The sequence below is a fragment of the Mangifera indica genome, chromosome 20, assembly GCF_011075055.1.
Source record: "Mangifera indica cultivar Alphonso chromosome 20, CATAS_Mindica_2.1, whole genome shotgun sequence".
Lineage (NCBI taxonomy): Eukaryota > Viridiplantae > Streptophyta > Magnoliopsida > Sapindales > Anacardiaceae > Mangifera > Mangifera indica.
This window is the reverse complement of record NC_058156.1, coordinates 9,045,416-9,059,615: the sequence shown is the minus strand read 5'-3', so window position 1 is coordinate 9,059,615 and position 14,200 is coordinate 9,045,416. Positions and strand designations below refer to the sequence as shown.

Below are 14,200 nucleotides of genomic sequence, written 5' to 3'. Positions count from 1 at the left end.
TATAATCTTTTTGAGTGGAAAAGTAGTAAACAAAGATGCATTTGGGGCCCATGGGTCAAGTTTGCCTCTTGTTTGAGAATGGACATGTACAAAGGACAACCAAAGATTAGAGAGCAAACCATTGGAGACCTTAAAGGTGGGAAAGAATTTTGAAGAGTGGTATCAAACTTTTGGAATCAAGGTTTTTCAAGGGTAATTTGTTTATAAGATGTAAACATGTCAAAATTTAATCAAACTTTTGACTTATCTAATTTAGTGGTTATGGGGTCAATCACTGGATCCGGGGTTTGACCTACTTAGTGTGGTTGGTTTTGTTCTAAAGAGATGGTCTGAGTCAGATGAGGTTTCTCATTACAAAAAAAAAAAAAAAAAATCAAAATTTGGACTCTTTAGTTTTAATCTCGTAAATTTGGGTAGTATCACAAACTTTTAAATACATAATCTTGATGGTCTCTCAGATCTCCTTGTTTGTACTTGGGACATAACAATATTACTTATCTTAGGCACCATCGAATTCCATAGGCAACACATCACCATAGAATCTTCTTCATTCCAAGAAGAAAATTTTGGATTCCCTTCCTTATGCCTAGTTCCTAGTATATGACTCACTCTACTGTTCCCTTTAAGAGTGTGTGAACCAATTGAGACCGTTTCAAATAGCTCTTCCTATTCAGCTTATATGTTGTTTGGATGTTTTGCAACTCGTTGCTCTGAATCAGGACATCTCTTCCAACAAATGTAGTTGTTGTTGTCGTTTCCAATATGTTGCTTGTCAAGTCTGCATCTGTCACGGTTTTGCGATCTAAAGGGTGAAATTAGGTGGGGGTCTAGGGTGAAAACCCAGTCCAAGAACAATGAATATAGGGTTTTGATACCATAATAAAAACTGAATGGTAAACTCATTTTATTATTTTTCAGGGATAATTCTGGTTTATATACAATTGATAATGTAACCTAAAATGGAAACTAGGAATTCATTTGATGGACTTTCCTATCTAAAGTAGGAAACAATATAAAGAAAAATAAATTGAATAATAAAATTGCAATTGAATCTCTGACGAAATTGTAACAATCTACAGTTTCCTGAATAAGATGAAAAGTTATATTTCTCAACAAGTTATTTGGTTTTGAAGTTCATGTATGTAAGTTGTAGTGTTTTTATGCTTTATCATTGGATATCCAAGGAGCAAAGTATTGCCAACCTTGCCTGCACCCCCTCTCGCTCAGTGCCCCCATTAGGTGTTAAAGTCTTAGTACAAAAAGTATTTAAAGTTACACCCTAGAAACTCTCTCTGAATTTTCTAGCAGCATTCTGAACTTTCATAATTTTTGTTGAACAGCTTGAGCTTGCTCGAAAATATGATGATCTGGAGCTCCTTAGGAATGATGATCATCCAATGTTTGGCTTAATCAAGGTGTGAAAACATGAATGCTTCATTTGTTTTCTTTAATTACCTCGTATCAACCATCAACTTCCTTTTCATAAATTACCCATGTTATGCATTTCAGAAAGAAGTCATGAAGTCCAGAAACAAAGACCTTGTCAAATTATTTGAATTTGGCACTGGTGTTCATCATGCTGGGATGTTACGTGCCGATAGAGGTCTGACTGAGCGGCTTTTCTCTGATGGACTCTTGAAGGTATAACTTATTCCACTTAACTTATCTTGATTTTGGTCAAATATACTTTGTAAAATTATACTATTTTCTGTTTCAGGTGCTTGTTTGCACAGCAACCTTGGCATGGGGTGTGAATTTGCCTGCTCATACTGTTGTGATTAAGGTTTGTTTATAATATTATTTTTGTTGCTGTATTATCATGAATCATGTGTTTTACTAAGAAGAGAAAGTTAAAACAAGAGTTCAAGGAACAATGCCCTATATATTCATAAATGAATTAACCCATTATTCTATTATGTTGTTGTATTCTATCTTTTTTCTTCTTAAAATCAACAAGCTGATACAAAGTGTTAAAGAAGTTTCTTGTGAATAAAAAATTACCTGTTTTTAACTTTGCCAACGAGATTAATTGCACCAGTTTAAGCATTCTCTGCTTTACATTGATTGGCTCATTCTATATACAATACCCTTTTATTTGGTTTTTTTAAATAAGAAATAGTGAGGTGGGGTCTTGTTCCACTTCTTTCTGCTGAGAAAGAAACCATACTCTGGCATGCTTGTGCCTTGTTTAGATATACAATAAAACTATTTTCTCTTATAATAAGTACTAATTTGGGTATCAATGATAATGCCACTATGTTATTGAGTGTTTCTGAATTAAAGATAAAGTAATACTCAATCATGTGGTGACACATCATTATTGATTCTGAAATTGGTACTCATTATTATAAGTGCATTTAACATTACTTTTAGATATGTGGTATAAATGATGATGCTTCTATTGATAAGTTTCCTTAGAATCCTATAGCTTTCCCTTGCTAACTCATGAATTGAATCCTCTGTCATATTCATCCAGGGGACGCAATTATATGATCCAAAGGCTGGCGGTTGGCGAGATTTAGGAATGCTTGACGTTATGCAGGTAGGTAGACCTGGATTCCCGTGAGAATATATTCAAAATTACTCAATACTAGTTTTTTTTTTTGGATAAGTAAATTAACTTTGCGTATTCGGGGAATCGAACCTCGGTCAATACTAGTTTTTCATTTGCCATTAACTTTGCGATATGTTCTCATGGTATCTCTGTTTCAGATCTTTGGAAGGGCTGGTAGACCTCAATTTGACAAAAGTGGTGAAGGCATCATAATCACCTCTCATGACAAATTAGCCTACTATCTAAGATTGCTGACTAGTCAACTTCCCATAGAAAGTCAGGTAGAATACTTTATTTTGAATGATGTCAACATCTTATAACATTTTGTTAGTCATTGTATTTCTTTTGCCACCATAGAGATTGATTGTGTTCGTGGCTTTCTGTGTATGCTCTTGTTATTTTTTTGATGCCTCATGAGAGTTTGTATTTGGGTGTTCTTTAATGGACATTTGTTACTGAAGAATTTCACAATTCTTTTTTATATTTCATTTTGGAGAACATGGAAGCTGATTTTGTATGGTACTAGTTGTTCTTTTGTTTTCAAATTTTGTTGGGTGTTAATTAGATTGGAAGAGAAGTCCCAAAATCGGTATGTCTGAGCCATGTGAGCCCTGATTGGCCGAGTCACAACAGTAGTAATTTTAATTTTGTAGGTTGCTTATTGAAATAGGACTAAAATAAAAACTGTTTCAAACATGGTGCCTGGGAATGTAATACTCATAAGTGACAATACTTCTTTACCTATATTTATTCTTTGAATTTTAATTGTTTGCGTATTGTGGACAAGTCCTAAGGATATAATCTGAAGTGCAATTCTGTTTTGTTTATTGACTTTTTGTCATGTTCACAGTTTATCAGTTCCTTGAAAGACAATTTAAATGCAGAGGTGGCATTGGGTACTGTGACCAATGTCAAGGAAGCTTGTGCATGGCTTGGGTATACTTATCTTTCCATAAGGATGAAACTGAATCCTTTGGCATACGGGATAGGATGGGATGAGGTATGGTTTTTTTTATTGCCCTTTTCTGTTGCAATGTAGCATCATCTCTTAATTTAGTTAAGCACCTGAAATGAGTGAAGTGGATAGATATTATATGATTAATCAGGATTTTTTAGTTCTTGTTGATTTCTTCCCCACCTACTGAATTCAATACCCTATACCTGACTGGTTAGAACTCAACCATAGCTATTAAATCTAAGCTCTAATACCTCTCACTTGGCTTGTTTTATTTAGTTGTCATCAATCCAGCAGTCCATCAAAAAATTAATAAGTTGAACTGGTGAAAATAATAAAAAAGAACTAAACCGTTACACCTAAAAGGCGTTTCAACCTCTATTATCAAAGGAAATGAGATATCTTCTTTTCAAATAATTGATTTACCTTTGTAGTGATTTCAAGGATACTTCAAGATATAACAAGAGGGCCATATATCATGGGTGAAGAGTTGAGAATGTCTATGACAGATGACGTGTTCTACAAGCTTTGTGCTAGAAATAAATTTTTCTTGCTGTTGAAAACTCTATTCTGGGTTAGATTGGCATATTTTTCATCTCTTATAGATATGAAAATAGATGACTGGGCGTGCTTTTGAACACAAACTAATGGCAATTTGTGTGTGTTATGGACTGCCAAAACCATAATGTTTTTTCCCTGGCAGCCCCTTTTTGCCCGGGCAGAGTTTATGAAGAGATTTTTTTTTTAGTTTTGCATATAAAGACTCTAAATTAGATAAAAATGTAGAATAGCTATTGATCTAATACGGTGTCTGAAGGTTTCTGAGATTTTGTAGTAGATTGTTGATGATTTTCTTTGGGAAAGAGTTAGTCATGACTTCTTTGTGGTTTTCAGTTACTGAACAATTCCAAAGGACATATTTTCTTAGATGACTGCGGTGTCTTTATTTTTATTTTTCACTGTTTCTCTATGTAAAAAGAAAATGCTATTGGTCTACTACAGATTTAAGAAATTAACACATCGGTGATCTGAAATATGCCTTTTTCCTTAGGATTCTCACATTTTATTCAATGTCAACTCTAGTGACTTTTCATGTCTCCAGTCGCTGTTTTCTCTTCCACTGTCATTTTCAATCATGGATCTTCCCTTTTTCCACGCCAATCCCACCTCTGACTATAACTTTTCAACTTTTTGACAACTTCCCACCGATGATCTATTGTTCATTGATCAATCTCCTCACCAAATCTGTTGTTTTGATACCATTTGTTAGAATTCTCACATATTCAACAAAAATAGAAAATAAAACACAACAATACAATAAACTAAAAATTATTTTATTAATCGGGGGTTACAAAGATAATCCGGAATAAAAACTATCTTATAAATTAAGGAACAAGTGTCTCAATCCTAGCAAATTGATTATGCTCTTGGACATACATCTTGTTTATGTTGGTTGACAGCATGATGTTCATGCATAAAATCCAATTGTATTTGGCAGGTTGTTGCAGATTCTTCTTTGACTTTAAAGCTAAGAGCTTTTATAACTGATGCTGCTCGTGCACTGGACAAAGCTAAAATGATGCGGTTTGATGAAAAAAGTGGCAACTTTTACTGTACAGAGCTTGGTCGCATTGCAAGCCATTTTTATATACAATATTCCAGTGTTGAAACATACAATGAAATGTTGAGACGTCATATGAATGATAGTGAGGTTATGGACAATGACTGTAAAACTTACAACATTTTTTCATTACTTCATTTGAATCTCTATTTTTTAGGTTATATTTCTGAACTTTTTATTATTTTATTTCTATAAAATTTGGAATGATAACAGGGTTTCCACAGTCCAGAGATTTCCATTTACCAGTTCTTGCTGAAATGTGGTTTAACCTCTTTTGTAACTTATTTGTTATATTCTGCTGCTTTGCTCCCACTACAGGTAGTTGAAATGGTTGCCCATTCTTCTGAATTTGAAAATATTGTTGTTCGTGATGAGGAGCAGAATGAGCTGGAGCAATTGGCGCGGGCAACATGCCCTTTAGAAATCAGGGGTGGTCCCTCAAACAAACATGGAAAAATTTCAATTCTTATTCAGGTATTTAGTTCTTGCAGCATTATTGTGATGTTGTACTAAATTTCCGGTTAGAAATGATAACGTATGACTACTATGTTGACTGTAAATTGCAGTTGTACATATCTCGTGGCTCTATTGATACCTTTTCATTGGTCTCTGATGCGGCATATATAAGTGCAAGTTTGGCTCGTATTATGTGTGCTCTGTTTGAAATTTGTCTGCGTAACGGCTGGTGTGAGATGTCTATGTTCATGCTGGAATATTGCAAGGCTGTGGAACGCCAAATTTGGCCGCATCAACATCCCCTCAGACAATTTGACAAGGATCTCTCAGCAGAAGTTTGTCTATCTTACTTTATTGACTAATTGCTTGAAAACTATTTGTCATTTAATATAGATGATGATATGTCATAATCGGTTCAGATACTGAGGAAACTTGAAGAACGAGGGGCTGACTTAGATCGCCTGTATGAGATGGAGGAAAAAGATATTGGGGCCCTGATTCGTTATGCACCTGGGGGAAGGGTATGACCTTTTTGATTGAATGCTTTAAGATTTTGAATGGCTTTGGTTCAAATAAGTTTTTGTGTTTAATCAACCCCTTTTACTTTGGCTGATGGAAGTTGGTCAAGCAATTCTTAGGCTATTTCCCATGGATCCACTTATCAGCTACTGTTAGTCCAATTACAAGAACTGTTTTGAAGGTAACTCCATAGTGAATGACTTATTTTTTGGTTTTCAAATCTTGGGTACTTTTATAAAATTAACTTCCAATTCTCAGGTGGATTTGGTGATAACTCCAGACTTCACTTGGAAAGACCGTTTTCATGGTACCTCACTGCGTTGGTGGATAATAGTTGAGGTGTATTCTTGAATCTGCCATGCATGTTAATTTTATGAGAAAGTTGCATGTTTTGATTAAGTACTAATATTCTGGATGATTAGTGATGAATGGTCTATTCACTTTAAAGAATATTAGAGTACAGTTTTAACCACTAAATTTAAGGTATCTCATATTTGAGTTGTGTAGGCCAAATCAAAGTTTTTTATTAACTTTCTTTTATTCATTAAATTTTTTGTTGTAGAAATTTTGTTACTATAGTTCTGTAAGAGATTACTTTGATAGGTAAGAATTTCAACAATAATATTCATAATTATTATTAAAAGAAACTTTTATCATAACACTCCCTAGGGTTTAGTTAATCCTTAAACATTACTTTAAATACAACAGTAGTTTGGGAATCTGTCAGGAAATATGATTTTTCTTGTTTCTACTATTCTTCCCATATTAATTGGTTTACCTCTCTTTTGCATCTTATTTGGTATCTGATGCGATTTCACTATACCTGAAATGGCTTTACTCTTTGAACAGGATTCTGAGAATGATCACATCTACCACTCTGAGCTTTTTACACTGACAAAGCGAGCAGCTGGAGGAGAGCCTCAGAAGCTTTCATTTACTGTGCCAATATTTGAACCGCATCCACCACAATACTATATACGTGCTGTTTCTGATTCTTGGTTACAGGCAGAGGCATTCTACTGCATATCTTTCCAGAATTTAACACTGCCTCAGGTATTTATGATTCATTTATGTTCTTTAACTCAGTTAATTTTTGGGTTTGCTGTGTCATTTTCTTCTTGCCAAAAGCCTTTTTTTTATAAGAAGCTTATGCTTCATTCAGGCTCGTACATCACATACAGAGCTCCTGGACTTAAAACCACTTCCTGTGACTGCGCTTGGCAACAAGATATATGAAGCCTTATACAAATTTTCACATTTTAATCCCATACAGACACAGGTATTATTTATTAAATTAACTCTAAGTTTTGTTGATACATGGTTATAGTTATTATCTTCATCCTTATATCTGAATCCTTTCTTGCTTTGTTGCTTGAGAATGACAGATTTTTCATGTCCTGTATCACTCAGACAATGGTGTCCTCCTGGGAGCTCCCACTGGAAGTGGGAAAACTATATCTGCTGAGCTTGCTATGCTTCGCCTCTTCGATACGCAGCCTGACATGAAGGTTTGTCAATGAAATTGAGTGACAAATAATGTAATTTTTTTTTGGTTGAAGAAAAATGAGGAAAAAAAAAAAAAAAAGAAAGATGAGGCCAAATTGTTTGTGCTTTATTACAATTGATGGCACTCCTTGCTGCTTTCAATCTGGGGAGATCTATTGCTCTGTTTCCATATCAAAGAGCATGTAGACTATTCCATATATTTAGTGCTGTGTACAACTAAAATAGAATAAATGTATTGCTTGTACAACAGTGCTATACTCTGTTTACATCATTTATACATGTGATAGGTAATATATACATGTTTTAGTAGATAATAAAGATCTATTAGTTACTGTCTGGCTAAAATGTTCATGTTTCTGATCTTTAAAAAAAAAAAAGAAAAGAAAACAGCGACAATAGTAATTGAAAGAAAATTTGTGAAAGTTTATAATAGGTCTGATCTAACTTTAGATGTCTCAAAATATCTCAGAAATGTCCAAAAAAGTCACCACATTACGGACACTATATGTGTCCTATTCAGCAGATTATGAAAAATTGTAATTAGTATAATGACAATTTTGAAATATGTGGTGGTCTTCCTGTGATGCTAGTCAAACATTTGATGGTGTAATCTTTTCTCGGCCCTGTTATGATTATTAGATGCATATATCCAGAAGTATAGTAAGCTTAATTCTTTGCTTGAATCAGGTTATTTACATAGCACCTCTGAAGGCACTTGTCCGGGAGAGAATGTCTGACTGGAAAAATCGTCTTGTCTCTCAGCTTGGGAAACAGATGGTGATAACATTTATTTCTGCACCAACCAACCACTTGCCCCTCCCCCCTCTTTTAAAATATTTAAATAAATTTAAATAAAAACTCATTCACATACACATGCATGTAATTACCTTTATTTTATGTTTGTCCAGGTTGAAATGACAGGGGATTATACTCCAGATTTGATGGCCCTCTTGTCAGCAGATATCATTATATCCACTCCTGAGAAGTGGGATGGTATCAGTCGTAATTGGCATAGTCGAAGTTATGTCACAAAGGTGCATTTTTTAACTATATGACACAGTTGTAATAACAGTCTTCTCATTGTTCTTATTACTACTTATTTATATCGACAATCGTTTATCTACAGGTTGGACTTATGATTTTGGATGAGATTCACTTACTGGGGGCTGATCGAGGACCCATCATTGAGGTATTTGCTTTCTAGCTGATGTGACATACTTGTGAGTGTTTAGTTAATTATTAGATCTGATTCTCAGAGTTCCATTATTTTTTCATGCACCTTTATATTAAACAAACCATCTAATAATTTGGGATATTTTTGCTCAAGAAAGTCTCATATCTTAAGAGGCTTCTATATGTAACATGGAGAATGACTAAACAAAGGATGATTTGATATAACTGTGTAAATTTTTTGTAAAGTTTGTTTTATTGACCAAACTATATTATCAACTCATATGATTCCTTAAAAGCCAAATTATGTTTGGTTCCCTAGAATGCCCCAACCTTGGACCTTATGTTTACAGGTAATTGTTTCAAGGATGAGGTACATATCATCGCAAACAGAGCGTGCAATACGGTTCATAGGTCTTTCTACAGCTTTGGCAAATGCAGGGTTAGTTATATCTATTCATATTCAATTCTTTATATTATTTTTTGGAATCTCCTTGCTTCTGTTGGTGGATCTCACTTCAATGAACTATCACCTATTCTGTCACATAACCATACATAATGTACTTATAGAATTTAGAGAGTAACTTTTCTCTACAATTTTTATTGAGAGGTAAACTATGCAATATAAAACAGTGGGACCTATTCTAAATAAGAATAGGATTCTTAAATAAAAGTATGGAAATAAGCTAGAAATACTTACAAAATATGTACTTTTAAATGGGAGATATTCTCCATAATGACGGTAGATATTCTAGGGGTGCTAGTGGAGAGAAATCAGGGATTTTGCGGCAAGCAATCAAGACTCTAATCAGAGAGAATTCCACTGTACAGAAAGCTGTTAATGCTGGCAAAGAGTATATTTGCTGGGCCTGAACTTATCAATAGTATATTGGTCAAGAAATTTTGCTTTTTTGCTGTGAAGAATCATAACCTTTGCTTCCCACTTGTGACAATATGGATTGCATATCTCTCGCATCATTCATAAGTGGATTACTGATATTGATAGTACCATTTTGATAAAGCATCATCATATGCAACAAAATAAGAAAAATTGCTACTGGTTTTATTTAACTTGGAAGGCTTGGAATGGAGTAAAACAAGGACTGTTTTTGTCAATTCCATTTTTGATACTGTTTGGTGTAAGTTGTGCCCTTTGTAGTATGGATGACTACAGATATTAATATAGGAAATTTCACAAAATTGATGTCAACTGATTCTGATAAATTCAGGAAATTTTCATATGCATATGGAAGAAATGAAATTCTGATCTTTGCATGTTCCTGTGAGTTTGTTTAAGGAAGCCTTTGAGCATCCAGTGTTAAATCTTTTGTAATTGTCAATTGCCTGCATCTGATTACCCCTCGCGTTATACTGAACATGTCATGTAATTGGTAGGATATTATTCAAGATTATTGCAGTTATCCTGCTTTTAAGATGATTTCTTCATTCATGTATTTGAAGCAAGGACTGTGATTACTATTTCTTCCTTTTTTCAAGATTTTTTTTTTTTTGCTCTTAATCTTTTCAATTTAGTGATTTGGCTGATTGGCTGGGGGTAGGGGAAATTGGACTCTTCAATTTCAAGCCAAGTGTGAGGCCTGTACCACTTGAAGTTCATATTCAGGCAAGTGGATATGGTGCTTTTCTAGAAAATTTTCACCTTTTTCTCCCTTCATAAAGGTTAATAAAATTCATCTTGTGGAGATTGTTATGTTTCTTTAAATTTATCAAAGAAGTTTCCTTAAAGTTCTCTCAACATTTATACAAATTGGATGCAACTTAATTTACCTTTTCATGCATGATGTTTAAGTACAAAGTTAACTGTAAAGAACTATACTGATTTAACCGGATGATCTAATTGGCAACATGTCTTAGATAAAATCAATAATTATTTAATCCACTGCGTTTATTTGTAGTTATATGAAAGCTTGAAAGAGGATAGAAAGAACGGAGAGTAGATTTTTCCTGTTTAAACAACTAATGACTCCTTTTCAGATAAACATGTTTCTTTCTTTTGAACTAAAGTATTTGATTGTGGCATTGAGCCAACCATGGTGAAACGAGAGTGATATACTATGCAGGGAGGGAAAGAAAGAGTAATTTTAATCTTATAGTTTTGGATAGTCACTTGTTAATAACTGATAGCAGTTTTCTTGGTGCTAGAAGTGCTCAAACATTATCTTATTATGTCAGGTTATATTGGTTAAAACCAATTTTAAATACTATGGTGCAGCATGCATTGATGATATGGTGGCTTGAAGGACAAAATAAGAGCTGATGTCTTATAAAATGTCTTTTATAAACCGTGCTACCGATAGAGAATTGTTTATAATTCGTGAATTAAGCTTCAACTTTAAGTTCATAATCTCTGTTAGGCAAATGAGTCTTTTGGTTTTGGTTTGGGTTTATGCCATCAACTTTTCCAACTACATGCTTCTCTCAATAAATATAGATGGCTATTATCATCTTCTGTTCATTTTGTGGTTGATGCACATCTCAACTAGTGTCTTATACATATTTGCTTTTAATAACTATAATCATTTTTAACAAGCAGGGATACCCTGGAAAGTTATACTGCCCAAGAATGGCTAGCATGAATAAACCAGCATATGCTGCAATATGCACCCATTCACCTACCAAACCAATTCTCATATTTGTTTCATCTCGTCGTCAAACAAGGCTAACAGCATTGGACCTTATTCAGGTGTGATCTAGTTTTATGTTATGAGTATGGAATTTTCTGTAGTTCTAATAATTTGGTGTTTTTGTGTAATTGAAGTTTGCAGCTTCAGATGAACATCCAAGGCAGTTTCTGTCTCTGCCAGAGGAAGATCTACAGATGGTACTTTCTCAGGTCACTGACCAGAACCTGAGGCACACCTTACAGTTTGGTATTGGGATGCACCACGCAGGACTGAATGACAGAGATAGATCTCTAGTTGAAGAACTTTTTGCCAACAACAAAATTCAGGCACCTCTTTATCACCTTAATAATGTTTTTTCCTTTTACCGGGACAGACAAATACTGACAAAACACATGTAACTTTTCATCTGCTCAGGTATTGGTTTGTACTAGCACATTGGCGTGGGGTGTGAACCTTCCAGCTCATCTAGTTATTATCAAGGTGAGGCAAAGCCATGTATGGTATGTTTGCATATTTACTTTGTATAGTTGCAGTTTTCAGTATGCTAAAATACCAGAAAATTTTATCAAAAAATGAAATTAATAAAAAGTTCAAAATTTGTTAGCTATACTCTACTCTATTGTCTAATTCATATGAAAAAAGTGTTGTCTAGGTTGTTAGCATACCAAGCTCACCTGCATTTCATGAGCCAATGCCTAAAAATGAATGTGGTCAAAACCTATCCTCTCTAAGTAATTATGTTACGGGCTAGATTTGAGTCGAGTCAAGCCAAGCTTGAGTTCGGCGTGGCTAATATGGAGACGAGCCCGGGAAACTTGTGGTCAAGCTCACCGATTGGCGAGTAGCTCAAGCTTGGCTCGCTTGGGCTTGTTAACGAGCTTGTGCTCATTAACCAAACCGAGCTTATTAACGAGCTTGTACTCATTAACCAAAAAAAAGCAGAACCAGGACAGGATATATTAGTGGTTGTCTCTAATCGCCAAGTTCTCAAGCAATGGTGCAGAAGGATTACATTCTATAGTAAATCTATCTCTTATAACATTCTATAGTAGAAAAAATTAAAAAGGAATAAATACCCATTTCTCCACGATTTTCGGTCCTTGAAGATGTCGTTGATCAAGTGTTGCTTGGTCATCACCCAGCCTCCTGTTGTCGTCCTCAGTCACTGATTGCTCTGGGTTGGGAGTATTCTTTTGCTCTGGCCTCTAGGTACTTAGGGTTAGGATTCTCTTTTTTTTTTTTTTTTGTTTTGTATTCGTTTAATTGTTTGTTAAATTCGTCTAGTTAATAAAAGAAAATTGAAACTTGAAAATGGAGAATATCTCCGTGAAATGGTAACGTTTCACTTTTTTTTTTTTTTTTCTTTATAAAAAACGGCATCGTTCGTTTCACCACCAAACGATGACGTTTAAGGCAAAATGAGCTGCTTGTGAGTAGCTCATTTCTACCTTCACCAAGCTTGGGCTTGAGCTCGGAAAAACCATGCACTGTTCAGGCTTGTTCAAGCCTCTTAACAAGTCTAAGCTAGCTTGGCTTGAATCCAACCCTGATGTTACCTATGAGCATAAGTTTTTCTAACTAATTTACTTGATACTGTATTTACTCTAATTTGGTTATATGGTTTTATGCAATTTTGATTTTTTTTTTTTAGAAGGAAGGTACATAAGCCAACCCTGATGTTACCTATGAGCATAAGTTTTTCTAACTAATTTACTTGATACTGTATTTACTCTAATTTGGTTATATGGTTTTATGCAATTTTGATTTTTTTTTTTTAGAAGGAAGGTACATGACACTGCCCTTAGTGAGATTGTGAATAAAAAGTCTGAATAATTTCTACTGTAATTTAGCCTTTTTGTCCATTTATAGGCAGGTAGCACTTATACAGTGGACAGCTTGTCTGCCTTTGTACTTTCTTCTTTTTATGCTATGTGTCCCCGTTTCCTGTTTAAAAAGATAAATAAATAAGGCCTGAATGCTTTCAAGGTCATTGCTTTTGTTGGAGCTTCAGTAATGCTTTTAAAAACTTTTGATATATAGGTGGCTACATGTATAATCTCCTCAACCATGTTTGAACCCTCCCTTCTTCGCGACATTTGGTTCCAATTAATGGATGTTTCATGTTTTTGCAGGGAACAGAATATTATGATGGAAAAACTAAGAGATATGTTGATTATCCGATCACTGACATCTTGCAAATGATGGGTCGCGCAGGGCGCCCACAATATGATCAACATGGGAAAGCAGTAATTCTTGTTCATGAACCGAAAAAGAGCTTCTACAAAAAGGTGTAATAAGTAGTTTATTTTAATAGTGCTTTGATAGCCATCTCTCGCAGAAGCTGAATCAATTTGGTATTTCTCTTTGCAGTTTCTGTATGAACCATTTCCAGTTGAGAGTAGTCTGAGGGATCAATTGCATGATCACTTCAATGCAGAGATAGTTTCTGGAACAATATGCCACAAGGAAGATGCCATACATTACCTTACATGGACTTATTTATTTCGTCGACTGGTATGTCTGTGATGATTATAGTAGAAAGTGATCTATTAAAAAATTAAATAAAAAGAAAAAAAGAAAAACTGGTTCATGTTAATTTAATTTGTTCTAACACTTAAAATTAGTTATCTTCTTTTCTGAGATATAAGCTTGTGTCTTTGGGAGGTAGAAAGATAAGAAAATAAAGGATTTCACTTAATTACCGAACACCTTCTCTGTAGGTGGATATTCCTATTATATATATCCTATTATGCATATACTCGAAAATTCTCTAG

At 34.4% G+C, this 14,200-nt stretch overlaps 1 protein-coding gene across 2 annotated transcripts in view; it reads left to right on the top strand.

Annotated features, from left to right (window-relative positions):
* The window catches only part of LOC123204124 (DExH-box ATP-dependent RNA helicase DExH14), a 35,018-nt gene that overhangs the window by 15,723 nt on the left and 5,095 nt on the right, over positions 1-14,200 (top strand). For both annotated transcript variants that reach the window (XM_044620687.1, XM_044620686.1), the window contains exons 16-40: positions 1,341-1,415; positions 1,510-1,641; positions 1,718-1,783; positions 2,477-2,542; positions 2,713-2,835; positions 3,405-3,554; positions 5,008-5,220; positions 5,449-5,604; positions 5,697-5,921; positions 6,006-6,107; positions 6,206-6,286; positions 6,364-6,444; positions 6,955-7,158; positions 7,268-7,384; positions 7,491-7,613; positions 8,299-8,388; positions 8,520-8,645; positions 8,738-8,800; positions 9,135-9,223; positions 10,315-10,405; positions 11,336-11,485; positions 11,561-11,752; positions 11,841-11,906; positions 13,559-13,714; positions 13,797-13,940. In XM_044620687.1, the coding sequence (XP_044476622.1) occupies positions 1,341-1,415; positions 1,510-1,641; positions 1,718-1,783; positions 2,477-2,542; positions 2,713-2,835; positions 3,405-3,554; positions 5,008-5,220; positions 5,449-5,604; positions 5,697-5,921; positions 6,006-6,107; positions 6,206-6,286; positions 6,364-6,444; positions 6,955-7,158; positions 7,268-7,384; positions 7,491-7,613; positions 8,299-8,388; positions 8,520-8,645; positions 8,738-8,800; positions 9,135-9,223; positions 10,315-10,405; positions 11,336-11,485; positions 11,561-11,752; positions 11,841-11,906; positions 13,559-13,714; positions 13,797-13,940 (3,081 nt within the window). The remainder of the gene's footprint in view (positions 1-1,340; positions 1,416-1,509; positions 1,642-1,717; positions 1,784-2,476; positions 2,543-2,712; positions 2,836-3,404; positions 3,555-5,007; positions 5,221-5,448; positions 5,605-5,696; positions 5,922-6,005; positions 6,108-6,205; positions 6,287-6,363; positions 6,445-6,954; positions 7,159-7,267; positions 7,385-7,490; positions 7,614-8,298; positions 8,389-8,519; positions 8,646-8,737; positions 8,801-9,134; positions 9,224-10,314; positions 10,406-11,335; positions 11,486-11,560; positions 11,753-11,840; positions 11,907-13,558; positions 13,715-13,796; positions 13,941-14,200) is intronic.